This window comes from Lepeophtheirus salmonis, chromosome 8, assembly GCF_016086655.4.
Source record: "Lepeophtheirus salmonis chromosome 8, UVic_Lsal_1.4, whole genome shotgun sequence".
Classification (NCBI taxonomy): domain Eukaryota; kingdom Metazoa; phylum Arthropoda; class Copepoda; order Siphonostomatoida; family Caligidae; genus Lepeophtheirus; species Lepeophtheirus salmonis.
Genome location: NC_052138.2, coordinates 8,140,841 through 8,159,501, shown reverse-complemented (window position 1 = coordinate 8,159,501; position 18,661 = coordinate 8,140,841). Strand labels below are relative to the sequence as shown.

The window sequence follows — 18,661 nt, the reverse complement described above, 5'->3', positions numbered from 1 at the left end:
CATTTTTTTCCTAAACAAAGATATTTAAAAGAATATTGTAAATGTAACAAAAAAGACATAAGAAATTTATAAGCATTCATGTCAGATATACGAACATTAAATATTAAAAGAGGAGGTAAGAGACCTTTCCTTTATCATCAATAATGATATTCATTTTTATAACATTATAAAAGTATTCATAACTCATGTGGGCCAAATAATTACAAATCGTTTATTTGCTAGCAAATTGAAGGAAAAAACTTTGATCAGGATTTGATAAACGAGGTGTGTCTACATAAAAACAATCTTATATAAAGTCAAGAAAGGAACAAATGACCAATATATTTTATATCATAACATAAAAATTATACATAGATACAGGGCGTTGCTAGTAATCATTTCTAGTACTGACATCCATAAGGACCGGTTCCAACGGCAGATAGGACCTTTCCTAAGACTAGACTGAGCTGGACCTAAACAAAACTATCAGTGTATGTATGTAGAAGGGTCATTCTGCATCAAGTTGACCTTCAGGTTTGCACCTCAACGACTCAGAGTTTATACTAGCGGGAGTACCTGGCAATGCTCGGATTTAACATTGGTTAATAGTATAGATCGGGGGTGTTGCTAGCTTTCTTCATTTTGGGGGTTTTGCCACAAAAATTATCTAGACCGTTATATAATTACTTATTTATATATATGGGATAAAAAAATGTGAGGGCTTCAGAAACTTCTTTTTTTTTTGGGGGGGGGGAGCTAAAGTCTCCCCAAAATTATCTAATGACATAACTGGACTCAATACAATTTAGCCAATCTTCACATTCCCACATATAATATGTTATATATTGTATGAAAAGTCCAGGGCTTAACACAGAAAACATGGTGTTATTTTTTCTTCAAAATTCCCTCCCCCTGCATAGACATATTTCAAGCAGAGATTGGCTTTGTATATTCAAATTACTTGGTTGAGTTGAGATTGTCAAGAACGGCAACAATAGCTTACAGAATATACTTTATTTATGAAACATTAATTGATAAGAAATAAAATCAATGAATTTCTTATTGTTTTGATGTGACAATGGTTTTTTTTGCAGCTTAGCACATAATGTTTCTCCTTTAAAGGCACTGCTAATAAAAGATCTAATTGGCTTTTGTGTCCAAGGACCCCAAATGTTGATTTAAAGTTATACAAATATTGTAACTATCAAGTATTTTCTATCTGCGAGATTTTTGTAATTGACCATCAAAAATCGTTTTTTTTTATTTCTCAAAACTGTTTCCTTATTACTTTCATAGCCAAGGTCGGTGGTATGATTTTTTTAGGAGGGGAGGATGTTTATTTTATATCGTATGACAATTTTTTTAAGAAAGTAATGTATTTACTTTTTGAAAAGGACTTATTTTTTAAGTCACTTGTAAGTAATCAAAAATCCTATTTTTTTCAAATATGAAACTCCATGGGGGGTCACCCCTCCTCCTAGAAACGGCCACTATGCACAGCTGCTTGTAGATAATATAATGAAACATTCATGAGAGCAAATAATTATCTCCTGTCAAACGTTCTTCAAATCATAGATAAAAAAATATGAAACGTCTGTATTTAAAAAAATAGTAAAACCGAATATTAACGTGGTATACCATGTATAATGTCACGGTGAAAAGGTCAAATATCGACATAAGAGGTAGAGGACATTCTGTCAGACATAATTTATAACGTTTGGAAACTTCCAATGTGGAATCGTATAAAATGTTTATAATCTATTTTTAAAGAACATTGATTGTTAATATTGTTTCACTCCAAGTGAAGCTTTATCAGATCAACTCGCTGTATCATTAAGATTACTCCGTTTAAAAAAAATATCTGAGACTATGTACATGATCAATTATAATTAAAAGGTCATACCTTGGCCAATTCGAGACACATTATTCAACTGAAGGCTCTAAATTATAGTTAATATAAATATCATAATGACCAAATATGTATAAAACTATTTGCTCATTAATATTTATAAAGTAAATAGGTATAAAATCAGGTCATTTATCAATAACCTGATTTTTAGACTGTGTCTTCTATGATTGAACCATATTTAGATGAGGCTTATCAAAAAGCATGTGTAGGTAAATCGAAGCTAGAGAGTGCTATAGAGACTGAAGTTCTCAATGGCTCATCCCTAGTGATGAAAATCGTGTGTATTTTGGACATGTTAAAAAAGAAAACCAAAAATCAAAATGGATACCCTGACAATTTGAAAAATATTTTGTACATTTACAATGAGCTGTGACAAGGGAGGTGGGGAAAATGAAATAAAGAAGAACTAGTGTGTCCACAGGGTTTGTTTGGAGGGGCTGTAACCTCCCCCAAATTTAAGAAGTGTTGCTTTTTACTAGAAATTTTTTCGGTATTCGAACAAAATATTAAATATTAGAATTTTATATCCAATTTTTTTTTTGTGAATGTCTATAGTGTTTGAAACAAAAAAAAAAAAATTTAAATTGAATTTAAAAAATAATATTAAAATTTGATTTTCAAAATTTGTATTAAAAATAATAATTTTTTTTGTGAATCACTATGAATTTTTGAAATTTTTTTCAAGTTTTTAATATAAAATTGTATATTCGAAATTTTTTTCTAAAAAAAAATTTAAAAAAATCAATAACTTTAGTCTAATTATTAATCTTTTTGTAAAAAAAAAATTATAAAAATACATAGCTATTCTTTAAATTTTTTTTTTTTTTTTTTTTTGAAAAACAATTCCAAAATCCATAGCTGTCTACAAAAATTTTCCAAACTAACAGCTATTTACAAAAAATTAAATTTTTTGCGGAAAAATTTCCAAAATCTACAGCTGAGGACACAAAATATATATTTTTTGAAAAAAAATCAAATATTAATTTTTTTGAAAATCATTAGTTCTTAAAAAAAATAATTTTTTTCGGAAAATAATTTCAAAATTAAGTTTTTACATTAAAATGTTTGAAAATAAATTTAAGCATTCATTTTTTTTGCAACTGAAATTCAAAAATTCACAAAAATTAAATTTTTTTGAAAAAAATTGAAAAATTAAATAAACTTTTGAATATTAAATTTTCTAGTAGAAAGCAAAAATTCCTTAATTTGGAAGGGGAAGTGGAGGTATTTTTTTTTTTATAACATGAAAAAAAGTAATTAATAGTTAAATACAAGTAATAAATAAGAATTGAAATCGAAAATTAAAGACTATTTCCCGAACCCAATTTTTCGATTCCTATTAATCGTCCCATCACTAATCTTAACTTTATCATTACTTCCAATTGTCAGAATGATGAAATTTGCGTTTTTTATTTGCTTAGAATTTACATCTTTTGATATACCATTTAATTTTCACACTCTATTAAATAATCTGTTTTTTTTTGTTATGGAAAATATGAATGTTTATTATTTCTCGTCAAAAAATGTTAATTAAAAATATGTATTTAATAATCTCACAATCTACCATGTAGTAAAATAATATGCAAATGATATGACTCCAGGCCTCTTTCTCTCTTTCTCCTCGTCTAATAATATGTATTAGAAAATGACAATATTTTTATATACGAGGATTGAACAATGTACATATAGTCTGCCTTTTTACACTGTAAAAAAGAAGCACATAGCTATAAACATTTTGGGAGAAGTTTTATTCTATTTTAATTTGGAAAAGAAAGAGTAGGAGAAAAACATTCATCAAAAGAATTCTTATTGAGATTTAATTAAATAAAAAAAAAAAAAATATTGTCAAACTTTGAAGTGTAATTATGTACATACATTTCGTATTTATTAGTTTGTAAAAAGAAAGTCGCGAAATGTTTTTGAAATATACTCTTCTTCTTTTAATATTTAATGATATCATATTTATAAGCCTAGGTTTATTTTCTATAGACATTTTATTTTTCCACAATTAGTGAAATTGAATTACATTTATGTCCAATGTGGGAATTTTCCTTAGAAAAAACAAACAATAGTTTACTTCACATTGCCTTGTCTTGAGGTCATTCTGTATTTTATACATATATTCGTAGGGGAGACTGGAGATATTCGCAAAGAAAGCAGTTGCAATAATCCCTTTTTCACAAACATGAAAATAGTTGGAGCAACAAATATCAATTACAATTCGAAAATAATAGATATTGTAAAATAAATCCGTTATTTTTCAAATAGATGACTTTAGTATTGTGCATCTCGGATTGTATATGTGCTATCGGTTTACGCTAGATGGCGCTCGAAAGATAAGATTTCATATTAAATAAATAACTCGAGATTTTTGTGATTATTTGACTCAGTATTGTTTGAGTGGTCGTCAAAGATGGACCCATGCCAGGAGAAAATATACCATATTTTATAGTTTTTCAACAAACAAGGGTAAAATGCAAGCCAGGTGGCTGAAAATGTGAAAAGTTTTTCTTGTTTTGATACTGTAACAGCCAATAACGTATAATTTTGGTTTCCCTTCTTCTAATTTTGATGTCAATTGTCGAACCTGTGCATAAAATTTTAAAAATCGTCCAGTCCCACCGTCATGTAAGCACTATTTTGATTGACAAGGAGATACACACTAATAGGATTACTGACAAATAATGGACTCCATCTTACTCCAACTAATATAATGCCATCTATTGTGAAAAAATGACATTAACTTTTAACAACTTTTATGGGATAAAAACTATTTTTCTCTCGAGGTACAAGTAGTTTTCGGGAAAATCAATATTTTTGTTATCATTGAGTCAGTTTTTCACTACTTTTTCTGTAAGTGATATCATTTGAATGGTTGATTAATTTGCCATCAGTTGATATGATTTTATCAAAACTCAAAACTCACTCAGTCAGAATAAGTTCGAGACATTGCAAGGCTCAGTTGAAAACGGTCAGTTGCAACAAGTGTTACCATTTTTTAGTATTATTTATTCTTCTCTATTATTTTATAATTTCACGATTCACAATAAGAAAGTTTTTTTTGCAAAAATAGGCCCTAATAGGGCTCTGAGAGGGAATTTACCCAATTTATATTACTGATCAGTGATATAATATATATATCTTTTAATATCGTAATCTTAAGTAGTTCCTTAAAAATATAATAAACAAATCAAAACTTTGAAAGTCTCTATTATTTATTCCCAAAAAGATAGTACTTAGTTTTTTTCTTAATTTCTAACATAAACTTTCGTATTGCAACTGTTTCTAGCTACGAAGACAGTTGCAACATTTTGATGAGTCGCATTCATGATTAATTTGTAGAGCAACTATTGATTTTAATCATCTTTAAAGTGTTTCAAACAATAGAAAATATATACTTTGTTAAATTTTGGCGTGCCTGAGTCAAACGAGCTCCGTGTAATTATGCCACAAACACACAACTTACCAATTTTCTCCGTCTCCCCTACAAAGCGATTTTTTCCTCTCTCGTTACTGAGTCTTAATTAGGAGTTTTAAGACAGCTCATTGAGAACTGTCTAATTTCACATTATTATATTCTTGTACTAATACATATTTGCAAGGATTTAGTGCATTTAAAAAAATGAGCAGACGATGTGTGTAGGGTTATTATGACCCCTCTCCCTAATGGAAGCCATTACAGGGGTCATTAATTATAATCAGTGTCGTTGTTGTTTTCGTTGTATAACGCATGAAGTACATTAGCAGTTTTTTTAGAGAGGTTTTGTCGATAAAATCCCTATATGCTAAATAGATATTAGATTTCAATAAATCAGCATCACAATAGTACTTTAAACCATCAATTACTCCTTGTTCTCTTGTCAGCTGTTGATTTGTCTACTACATAAGTAAGCCTCATATATGTGTGCTGACCGTTGATTGGTTGCATAGGAATGAGCTCTTATTAAGCTCTAAATAATTTGTCTCATAATTTCACTATGGGGGTTAAGAATTGGCTATTGCTACAAAGTGATTATATGTTTTATTTTTTAAGATTTTTTTTGAATTGGTCAGATGGAATTGTACCATAAGGTATTAGTAAACATTATAGTATTACAATTACTCCATCTGATAACAATTATCACACAAATCCATGTACATCATCTATATTTCCTTTTTATATGTGCGACTGTGAATCAAAACCTATGCATATTGAATTCAATAGAGTAATTTATTCCGAGTGATTTGCCCACTCGATCCAGTTTTTCTAATTCTCTGTATCTTGGAAAAACAAACTTAAATATAAGTTAGGATTTTTCTTTTATCGGGAAACTATCCATAAACAAGATTCTGGAAAATTCTGGAATGAGACATTTAATAATAAATAATAATAAAAAATAATTTTTTTAATACACAAATTTAATTTTTTGAGAATAGCTGTGGATTATTAAAATTCTATTCAAAAAATTAAATACTTGAAAACTAATTTTCGATTTTTTCTTCAAAAAATCCCAAGAAATATAATCCTGCGGACGCCCCTGGATCAATATATGGTACTCAACTTTTCATGTAATTAATTAAATATGCATAGAAAGCGATTAATTGTGAGATTTTCTTGGAGAATAATAAAGCCTTATTAGAAATTGAGTAATTTAATTGGAGGTAAATTTTGTGGATATATGTTCATTGTTCAATCCTCCGCATTTTTAATTGAGTTGTCCTTCGCGTCATTGATAAATGACTATAAATATCAAGTTGGCAAAGGCAATAAATTATCCCTGTACATATACCTAATAAACTAAAACGACAACAGAAAAGTGTTGAAAGATAAGTAACTATGTAACTATATATACAACGATAATAATATAAATGTCTCTGTAAAAATTCTTACGTTTGTTTGTTTAGAGATAGAAAAAAAATACAACACAATACTGGAACTGGAAAATCAAATATTGTGTATTTGAGCAATGTACATATGTAGTTAAAGGTGGATAAATAAATATATTAGAAATATTACATATTTTATTTCTAGGAGTAGAGATTTTGATTGACAGATTGCAGTTCCTGATTTACCCCACTCTGTTGCCCACAACTCCTTTGAGTGTCCTTCCATCATATGAGTATGAGTCATTTGCTTATATACATATATGTTGTGTACAAGTTGCCACCAAACATAAAATGAATAATTTTGAATCAAGGATTTATAGTACTTGCAATAAGAATAATGCAATGGATGTATTTTTCATAGATGATCGATTTATTCATGATATCATTTTGACAATTTATAAAGTACATTATAAAGCTCCAATGCTCACCGTTATATTACTTATAAATACATAATAAACATTTAATTTTAATAATAGGTGAAATAAAAAGTTTTGAGCCTTTTTTCGCTTTATTTTGACAATAAAATTAACTTACTTAGAATTATCCGATTTAGATGATTCCAAACGGTTTTCTGGCTAATGTTCAGTTCTTGGGCAATAGATTGAGTGCTCACATGTCGGCCCTACTCGATGATATCCATTATTTTATGGAATTTTTTGACGTCCTAATTACCAGAACTACTGCTCTGCCATTGCATTTGATACGGTATTGGGTCCATAAACATTGTAATTTTTTTGGACCACTTACTCCGCCTTGTAGTGATACTGAAGAATGTATCAATTTTCTCTTTTCCCCTCCATTTTGGAACGCTGTAACACACAACTGGCTTCACCAAACACAAAGATGTAAATGCACTTTTTTGAAGTGTACTCTTAACCTTTAAGAGTACACTATCCTTTTTTTTTATGCAATGTATAAATCTTACTTAATACATCTAGCGAAAAACGCACATAACTTTTTACTTAACCAAATATATCAAAATGATGTTTTTAAATTTCCTTCCGAAATTCAAATATCTGCTTAAATTCTTAAACCCTTTTTTTTGTATAAATGATACGTTGGGAAAAATAAATTTTGTATTTTTGGTTTTATTTCAATGATTTTGTAAGAAGTGTAACTACAATCATTTGATTTAAGCCAAGTATGCCTTAACTTGTTATCAACGAGAATCCAACTTCATAATGCCCTTTTTGTAAAAGTCCTTGTCTCTATTGGCAAAAAACTCGGATAACCAATGTTCACAGGCCTCTATTCAGGCCAGATTTGTACCCTCAAAGCGCGTTGGCCATAGACAAAACGTATCATTAAAGATGTGTGCGACTTGACGTTGTCTTAATGATGTCTTTTTGTCTCCCTTTCACCAATGCTGTCCGCTTCTCTTTGATCTCCAGATTCAAACAGTCGAGTTGTTCACAGTAGAGGGCAGGAAAAAAATTGCTCGAACCACTGTTGTCCACACGAACAAAAAGACTATTGGCCACGTATACCTTGCAAATTTTCTTGGTCACTTTCCGAACGTTTTTTCCTTTCAGGTAGTAAAAACCTAAGATATGGCGAGTTTCTCCCTTTAAGATCTTCATACTCGACACAGGATCATTTGAACTGGCTTATTTCTGTCCAAAAAGCATAAGTGGAATACATTCACACCTTTACGTGTTATTTATCGTATGATCCGATGCAAAGATATACTTAGTTAAAGAAAAAAGATATAAAATTATTTTAAATAGATATCTGGAATATATCCACATTTTTGCTTTTTCCCATATGAGTCAATTTTTATTATAAATAAGAGGAAAATAAAGTCTGAAGATATAAAATATTTTAAAAGAAAAACACTCCATGTTTCATACTATTTTCCCCACTTGAGTCATAAAGTCCATATATTTCAATAAATCTTGAATTCTATAGTTGTGCTATATCAAAATATCAAAAAGAAAATATATAAAGAAAAAAAAAATCAAAAAGCCTCCGTAGAAAAATTGATGATTGCTTTCATCTTAAATGTCAATTTGCAAAATCACTTAATGTTTAATGCAAGTTTTAAAAGGTTGATGTTTAATTTATTATTTATTTTAATATATATATTTATTTGTTTATTAGATTATTAAAAAATATATATTTTTTATGTTAAATTAAATGATGTGCCAATTATGCGGAAAAATACCATCGTTTATGGATTAAAAATCCCAAAATTGTTAACATTAAAATCGATATTACAGATAAAGTAAACCTAGGCATGCTATGAAATTAGTGGCAAAAGTTGTAAATTGTTTTGAATTTAGAAATAATAAAACTACACTCATATCCCAACATAGCTTCTACTATCTGAGTAATATGACAAAAGGGAAAAGTGAGCCAACTGCCCATGTTTTTTTGCAATTTGTGATTATAAGTAAGTAGAAAATATAGTCAAAAACTGTTTTTTTTTTGATAAAAATGAAGAAATATAACGTTGGAGCCATATTAATCGACTAGCGGTAGTGCCCGGTATTATCAGGAGTTTTTAGGGATCAGAGACCAGACCGACTTTGGTTAAATAAAATAGAAGATAACGCCCCAACACATTCTCTGGATTATTTTCCATTTTTCATAAGCAAACTCATACGCAGTTACTCAATACATAGATGTTATGTCTTTAAGAAAAAGTGTAATAATAACAGCTTGATTATATAAAGGCCTTTAAAGCTATAAATTTTCTAATTTGTCTTTTAGATTTTTTTCTGAAAAAATAGGTTTTTTTTTTCTACAAAATAGTCAATATGGGTCAAATTATACTATTTTATAGAAAAAAAACCTACTTTTAGGAATACATAATTTTTCAGAAGTTATTCCATAGTTGTCTCCAAAAAGAAGTATTTTTTTTTAATTATAAAGAACGACTTTTAAATTTTTTTATAAAACGTATAGTGCGCACTTTTTTACATCAAATCTAAACTTTTTTTAAAATACGTTTTTCAAATTGATAAAAATAAATAAAAATGGATATAATCATTGAATATCTCCCTACTGGTATACACAGAGCATAGTACAATACTCCAGGACCCCTAAATTGTCTTTTATTTGTTGTTGAATACTGCCCTAGAAAATGAGCGATGGCATATAAAAAAAGACCTAAAATCACTTCAAGCCATCAATAGACTTAGTATTTGTGAGCAATCGCTCAAAAATTGCTCATTTTTCTAAACTTGTATGAAATCAATGAAGAAAATTTGTATTTTAGTTAGATTATACAACAGCTTATGTTGATCTTTGATGATCTTTTTTGAGGTAAAATTAACCTACAAAAACCTTCCTTCATTACTTTTTAAAGGTATAACTATTTATATGATGTAATCTGGTTTATGATGACATGATCCGAAATGTGAAGTGGCCCAATTCTCAAAATAGCCAATTAAAGAAAGTGGATATTTGGTGCAAAAATTGCCTGTTGAATAATTCCCTTGAATTTTGCAATAATGGAAAAATGCTTTTGCATTTTTCTGCGAAATCTTGATTTGTCGATATAATAGTGCAAAATGTATTTTTAAAAAATGGATAAATATACATCTATACTAATTACTTTATATTAAACTTATACCAATGTATTTTTCTTTAAATACAAATTGCCCAATTTTGATATTTTGGTGTTCATTTTTCAATATTCCAGTCCTCTTTATTTAGCTCATTTGGGACATAAAAATCACTAAAAAATCCTAAGCCTAATCATCGATAACTGTGATATATACTACTCGAATAATGGCTAGAAAATTTCAATAAAAATATATAATTTGTGGAAAATATTCCCTTTTTTAACTTTGAAAAATGCATTTCCAGTTATTATTTTCTCATTTGTGATATTCATAACAACAAACAAGCCATTTATATGTTTTTTTTTCTTCTCTCTTTTCATTGATGCAAGGATCCCCATGGGATTGGCAAAACTCAAATGCCAAATATCCTGTCTTTGAGGATAGTATGTATGGTAGAAACGGAATGACAACAGCTCCTCTGAATCCAGTGACTCTTCATGTGAGTCCCAATATTACTGTATCTGTCGGAGAGGCAGCACATTTGCCCTGTCTTGTGGACAATTTAGGAGAGCACACTGTGAGTATTTATCTTCTTTAAAAAAAAAAAATATATGTATTTGAACCCACATTTGTGATGAGCAGGTATCATGGCTTCGTGGACGGGACACAAGCGTTCTCTCTGTGGGACTCCATACGTTTTCGTCCGACTCTCGATTCAGCGTGCTACACGTTCCTCAATTGAAGGGAACAGATTGGAACTTGGAGGTAAGGACTTTTAATATATATTTTTAGTGTTTCCTGTATTCATTAAAAAAAAATGTTAACTAGATCAAAGACGTCAGTATCCGTGATGGAGGTTGGTATGACTGTCAAGTCAACACGGAGCCCAAAGTGAGCAATAAAACTTATTTGAACGTGATAAAGGACCGTAAAAAGTCATGGATACAAGGAATAGAGCCACGGCGGATGAGTGAGTACTTGGGACAACACATTCGTGAGTTGTTGTTTTTTTACACACTTTTTCCCCACCCTCACCTAATTTAAATTTTTATTACCTTAATTTTCTAGTTCCAAAAGCCATTATTTCTGGTCCAACTGCCCTCAATATCCGAGTGGGAGAGTCTGTGGCTCTTGAGTGCTCTATTTCTCCACTCAAATCCCCTCCCCTCAACCTCTACTGGAGACATAAAAATACTGTCGTCACACCCAAATCCCGCGTCGGAATCTCACTAGAAAATGAAAAATCCACAGGGGTCTCCCATTCACGCCTCGTCATACAAGATGTAAGGCTAGATGATGCAGGGATATACTCTTGCATTACGGATGTAGCTGCAGCGACATCAATCGAACTCATTGTTGGTAAGTCCATTAATAGTATAACTCTTTCATTAAATAATTTATGTATTCTTTCATTTACTAGTTGATGACGATGGGGCTGAGGCTCTTGCTTCATATGGATCGAGTTTGAAACTCAGTTGGTCGCCTTGTTTGTTCCTTTTTCTCCTTTTTCAAGCGCGACTCTGACTTCTCTAATCTCAGTCTTAGAATGTGTTGTTTTATGATGGTGTATAAAAAAAAATTTTTTAATAACTTTGTGATATTTATAATATTTGTTTTTAATAAATACTTTTACACACATTTTTAATTGTATTTTTATAATAAAATAAATCAGTTTCTGGTATTCTTTGTTATATATAAATTAGGGTTGTTATTTTCGTAATTGTGGGGCAGGTTAATTTGTTGGAAAATAAAAAAATATATTAAAGTTCAAAAATGAAATTTTTTGAAACAAAAAGTCAGATATTACATTTTCTAGTAAATTGTAAAAAATCCATAACTTGAGAGAGGGGGATACTGCCCCTTCAGCCTACCCCCTGCGGACGCCCCTGATATACGGGACTTTCCATTTGTTATATGAGGATGTTAAACTTATGAATCCTTACATCTCTAATATAAAGTGTACATAAAGATATATTGGACCTTTCATCTTTTATGTACTAGCGTTAACATACATTCACACAAATATCCTGTTCTTCAAAGACTGAAAAAGAAAGTAACTAGAAATAACATTGAGGTATTATATTACTTTTTAAACAATGTTTTGTTTAGGCAAGGCTTTTTGTTTTTATTATCGTTAGTTTCGGCTTAGAAAGGAAAAAAAGTTCATCTTAAATAAACATATTATCCTCAATCACTCAATCATAACTGCTTTCAAAGAATAAGCAAAATGTAAATTCAATTAAAGATTTGTCAAAAGAAAGGTAAATATTTGATATATTATGTTTATTGATGACATTCAATGCTATTGAAGTATGCATCTACGAATAAAATATATAGTGTACTTCGTTGTCATTTGTCAATTTTTCATCAATTCTTCTTTTTATTAATATTCTATACGTCGATAAATTGAACTCTAATTAGTTTGGGTTAGTCTGTGTACAATTTCTTATGACGGATAGTCCAATTACATGGAAGAATGGACTAACTAGATTTTTTTTTTGTGCCAAGTTGTTGGTCCAGAACCGCAATCTCAGACTGTATACCAAAATTTAATCGTTTTTCAATGGTGGACCGATTTTTTTGGCCTAAATATATAGATAATTTTTTTCCGGTCTCAATCTAAGAACCAATTTTCTCCCATATTTTGATTTATGTGTTGAACAAATATTATTTATACACAGTGGTGCATAAGATGTCCTCTTGGGTGCACGGAAAATTGACCCGGAGAAATTTACAATTGCGGAGAATTGCTTCTAAAAAATTGCTTTGTTAAATTTCACGTCATTTACTAACAAAATCATAATACCTTGGACCAAATCTTGTTTTTTCAACGGCAGGGCCACCAAGCAAGTTAAAACCCACTGCCGCCACATTACAAAGAATTTAAGACTCCTCCAAATACTTTAAAAGGAACCTCTTAAACCATGGGTCGTTTAAGACTAGGAGTGTACACCATACAGTTTTAAAACCCCAGTGCTGCTTCACAAGGCATATATATCCCTTCAAAAAGCTCCAAAATAAACCCCGGGCCTATGGGTTGATTAAGACTACGGCAGGGCCACCATACACGTTAAAAACTACCACTGCCACTTCTCAATTTTTTTTTAACTGAACTTTTGAAAGACCTTCTTATGGCCTTTTCTAAATAATTTCCTCTAATGACGCTTTTATCAAAAAAAAAAAAAAAAAAAACCTATGACAGTATGTATTTTATCTTGTCCTATTTTTCAAGTCTACTTGTTTCTAAGTTGACTCACCTCTCCCTAACGAGAATAAACTTGGTTTTATGCCTTACTTCCTCATCCGTAGGTGTCCACTTGGTTAGTGAATGCCCCCTCATTATAAAAGAAGAAAGAATATTTTCATTATTTAAGTTGGGAAGTCTGCCACTGAATTTGACCAGTGCATTACTATAAAACTTATGTTTTAATTGACTTTTGTACATAATCATATGTTCATCAAATATTTTTACAGAGTGTGAACTTCACTTGACCTTGATTATTGCAAGAGTTCTCATATATGAAATAACAAAAAAAAAAATATTTATCTACATTTGACCTTGCTTATTGTCAGAGCCCGTATGACAAGAGCAAAAAACATATATATTGAGAAAACATTAAATAGGACTTGTTGTCCTAAATAGATCATTTAAATATTTTGTAAATGGAATTTCACAGCTCCCTTTATCCCTATATTGTTGTTTATAATAACATAAGTTTGACCTAGCTTTTTGTAGTGTATGAATGCATGTAAGATTAAACCCTCCCGTTTGCTGGTAAAAATATTCATTTTCCTACATAAAAACTTTTTCTGCTAGAGACAATAAAAAACTAACTTTGGCAAAGTTTAAGTGATCTCATGCTGTGTTTAGAAAAAAACTAAGTTTAGCGACTAAATAAGAAAAACCGGTTGATGCGTGTGTCCCTAATTTTTTTATTCATTATTTTATAGGTCGTGAGTGTGTTGACATCTCCTTCCAAAAGAAGAATTCTCGCCTGTATTTGGTGTAAATTGTTTTAAAAATACATAGTAAAATAAAATATATCATTTTCGATATAATTATAATATTTTCCCATGTACTAATGTTATTTTAAATGTATAGAAGGTTCCTCTTTTAATAACAGTAATACCTTTTGAGCCGCCATTGCAGCTATAGAAGCTCAATCAATCGAAAATGTATTGAAAAATTGGGTCAACAGAAAGGGCTACTGTAAGGCCACCCACGGCGACCATATCAATGAAGTTTTGGTCCATCATTAACCGGAATGTCGAGGCTTTCAAATAAATAAAAAAATATTGAAAAATACCCATCCGTCATTTTTTTAAAGCGATATCAAAAGGAAAAAGTTTTATGGGCCACTCTTTATATATATATATATATAAAATACCAGGGAGTTGATAATAACAAGGATCTTAATTCAGTAATCTCATTGTCTCACTCCCGCCTTCTCTTATTGTTCTTACAAAAATCACAAAGTTACTTATAAACTTAGTGTTAGGAATGATGATTTGATGAACGCAAATTATATCTTGTTAAGCTGTGAGTATTTTCTCACTCGGAAAGGAATGAAGTCAAACATATGTATAACGCCGTTTGGAGGTCAACCCCAAGAAATTGGTGATTGTTATTTTTTTTTTTTTGTTAGGATTTATTTATTTGCTATTTATTCCACTCAGACAGCATTAATTAGGAAAAATAAAAAACTAAATCACCCCCATTTGATCTTAAAGACAGGATTTAATACCTATATCACACTGTTTCGTGTACCACTACAAACATGAAAGCTTAAACAATTTTAATACCTGATTGAAATTTAATTAAAAATGATAAATAGTTATTTTTCTTACTCTCTTAGCTTTGTAAGTAAATTTGTGAGTGTTCCTTTGTAGAAAGATATTTTGGCATTTGTCAAATTCCGTTTTTGCTGAAACGACCCTTTTCCAATTGCCCACTTTGCCGGCTCTAGAACGGACACAAAATTACCGTGAGGCCTCACACGTCGTTTCCTGTATTGTATCATGCAACCTTTCCTCTGAAAATTGAAATCAGTTGGTAGTTGTCAATTCTTTCCAATCACGGAGTTATTATTCAAAAAATGGTTGATAATTGTTCACAGCTTAAAAGGAGCTAATTCTAATTCAACAAATCAACTTTCAGAAGACTGATTAGTACCAAAGAAGCAGAAAATTTGACAAAGTACCACAAAATGCATTGTATACTTTTGTGTTTACGTGATAACACCGGGCTCAGAGTCAGTTGTTTGATTGTTCCCAAGAGAAAAGGTCGCTATGTAGGGGGAGAAAAATATTAACCACAAAATGGGGACAGTCTAATGTGTATTGTGTAAGGAATCATTTGTGAGCACAGCGCCCTATCTTTGTGCTCTTTTCATAAGAATGTATTTAATGTTATTTAAGAATCCATGGATGGGTCAAATAGTATAATATATTTATGCTTTTAATTATTTCCCTTTTCCCTCCTTTTTTGTGTCTTTCTCTTTGAACAAAAAAATATTTAATTTCACGCAAAATACTTTGTTTGTCAATGTTGATATTATTTTACTTTCAAAAGAATTCACCTACTCTTTTATTGAAGAAATAACAACAAAATGAAAATGGTCAAAAAATTTAGGAGACTTTGAATCACCTTATTAGTAAAATTAAATATACAAAAAACAATTAATTAGCGTGGACAGTTGTTATGGATACTTAAGTTGTAAAATTCCGTGAAATATGTATTTAAATATAGGGTGCACGATCAAAAATGGAGAGATATAAGAAATATACTTACACTAATATTTAAAGCAATGCGAGGTTGAGTTACAAAAATGAAAATAAGTATGGTATAAGAGTGGGGAAAAAAGTATACACTAATAAACATTGATGATCTATTATTGAATAATGGTGAAGTCATCAAGAGAGACTGAATAAGTTTTTTTGGGTGGGGGGGGGGAAAGAGCTGTTTGGCTTTTTAGACAATTTCGACAAAATATTTTTTTTATATATCCTAAATTTGACAATTAATTTATTTTAGAAGAGACAAAAAACATTTTAGAGCTAATATTTTTGGAAAGAGACTAAATTTGAACAAATAATCGTTTTGTTTAAATAGGCAAGCTGATAATATTATTTTTTTTTTCCACACAAGGTTTTTTTATAGTGTGATAACAATAAACTTTTTGCAAAAGTGGTGGTGGGGGGATGGCCTTATGATTTCTGCGCCATTGATATGAAACAGTGGTTCTTGAACCATAAGTTGATTTTAAAGTTACATGATTAAGACATTACCTTTAAATAATATCCCCTATACCCCCCTCCGATTGCAAATACATTCTGGTGCTGCTGATATGAAGTAAAGATGGAAAATCTATTATGTAGTGTTGGATCGTTCCCAAGACATATTTCTTAATCCCTCTTTTATTTTTATCAGTGTGATCTTTTTGACCTTTTACCATTCCTACAGTCCAAGCAATCATTTTGTTTTTTTCACTAAACATTAATTGTTGGTATTTTTGTTTAGATAGTACTTTTCCGATCAACCGGGATTCTATTATCATTCGTTTGTGAGGTTGTAAAAATAAATCAGAGTTATTTTATACTGATTTGTAGAGTTGAGTTGTAGTTTCTAATTAAGAAAAAAGGACGAGGAGGTGGCAAATGCTAGAAATATGGTACACCTCAATTAAGACACTTGTTAATATCAGCTGCCTGTTATATGATTGGGTAGAAAATGAATTACTTCTATAAAGAGGAGAACTTTCTACATTTAAACTAGTATTAATGTATGGAAAATATTATAATTATTTTTATATACATATTTATTTATTATAATAAGGAATTAATAATTAACACCAAAGATTGCCAATAATGGATACTTCAGAGGGAGAAGTTTGCATCACGACAAGCGATTAAATAATGAACAAAAAACAACAAAGAGCACACTCAACAACTGTTTTTCCTTTTCTTACTTTTAAAGGTAGTTTTATCATTACATACTACCCAACTCTACTGATTAGTGATTTAAACTTAAGGTACGTAGTAGTGTTGGGTTTCGGTTTGGAAATCCTAGACCGGTCTGAGAACGTTATATTTTTTGTTGGACCAAATTAGTTCGGTTCAACAAAAAAGCTTGGTCTTAACCGGTCTCCTTTAAAAATTCGGTCTAGATCTGTCCAATGAAAAAGTTCGGTCTAGATCGGTCCAAAGGAAAACTTAGGCCTAGTTTGGTGTAGTTAATTGTTTTTTCAAGGACAATGACATTATACGAAGTTAAAACAGAGATAGTTCGGATTAATTTTGCTCCCACCGTCTCATATATGCATACAATATTTGTTCTAGAACTTATCGTTTACTTTTGAGATTTTTTTTTGAAAAAAATGAATGACAGTTGATCTGGAAAAAAAAAGGTATTGCATAATATATGAGGCCGAAAAAATCTGTCCATCTATTGAGACCGAATAAAAATCGGTCCATTAAGTGAGACCGAATCAAAATTGGTCTACAAAGTGATACCGAAAAAAATCGGTGCGCAGTCGTCCCGAAAAATTGGTCTAGAAAAAATCACTTAAGACCGAACTGAAAAAAAAAAATCGGTGCTGGAACGAGTCTCAACACAAGTATTTAGTCCTTTGAAGATTGTTTTATTTGTCATTTTATTTTTTTTAGACTAATTTGATACTAATCTTGAAGTAAATATGGAATTTTTTAAAAATCTTGTTCAATATTTTTGTAACAGTCCCCTTATTGCCAAATTTGAATCCGTTTTATTATTCTGGGTCCTTAAGAAAAAGGACCATAACTTCAGCTCACTAAAGGCAGACATTACGAAGGAGAGAAACTCATATCCGGGTGACAAATTGTGAAGGTATGTCTTAGCTTCCGATATTGTGTTGAAGTTCTAATTAAACTTTTTAATTGAATTTGGTAAATTTATGAGTTTATGAACAATTTTGAGAAATTTCATTGAGAGAAATGGATATATCAAAAAGTTACAAACGGGTCAATATTTCATTGCTTGGGTCATCATTTCTTATCATGCACCTTGTATAATTTAATAGCTAGAGAGTTTTAAAATTTGATGATGACTACTTAAAAAAACAAAGTGGTTTTTTTTTGTAAGTTAGTAGTAAAAATGACTGTACTCTTGCTCTGTTCTACTTATAGAATACAATTAAAGCTGCGATTTCTGTACAAGTTGTAACTTTTATAAGGATTATTTTTAACTAGTCGGAGTATCCGGCATTACTCAGAGTTTTTAGGCATCGATTAACGTTGCTTTACAAATATAGATATGGACTCTCGTTTACTCTTGTTTAGGACCAAGGACCGCAGTCCAGTCTAGTCCAATCAAATTTGTCGGTTCTTAAAAAAAGGTAAAATCAATATCTTGTAAAGTCAT

General features: G+C 30.3%; 1 protein-coding gene across 2 annotated transcripts in view; it reads left to right on the top strand.

Moving 5' to 3' along the window:
- Positions 1-11,901, top strand: part of LOC121123364 (lachesin) — a 66,341-nt gene extending 54,440 nt beyond the window's left edge. Inside the window, exons 2-6 of one of the 2 annotated variants that reach the window (XM_040718483.2) lie at positions 10,653-10,840; positions 10,906-11,028; positions 11,092-11,233; positions 11,332-11,622; positions 11,684-11,901. In XM_040718483.2, coding sequence (XP_040574417.1) covers positions 10,653-10,840; positions 10,906-11,028; positions 11,092-11,233; positions 11,332-11,622; positions 11,684-11,787 — 848 coding nt within the window. In that variant the 3' untranslated portion in view covers positions 11,788-11,901. Of the gene's footprint in view, positions 1-10,652; positions 10,841-10,905; positions 11,029-11,091; positions 11,258-11,331; positions 11,623-11,683 lie in introns of both variants that reach the window. The other variant, XM_040718482.2, reaches the window with a different exon arrangement.
- The last annotated feature ends 6,760 nt before the right edge of the window (positions 11,902-18,661 follow it).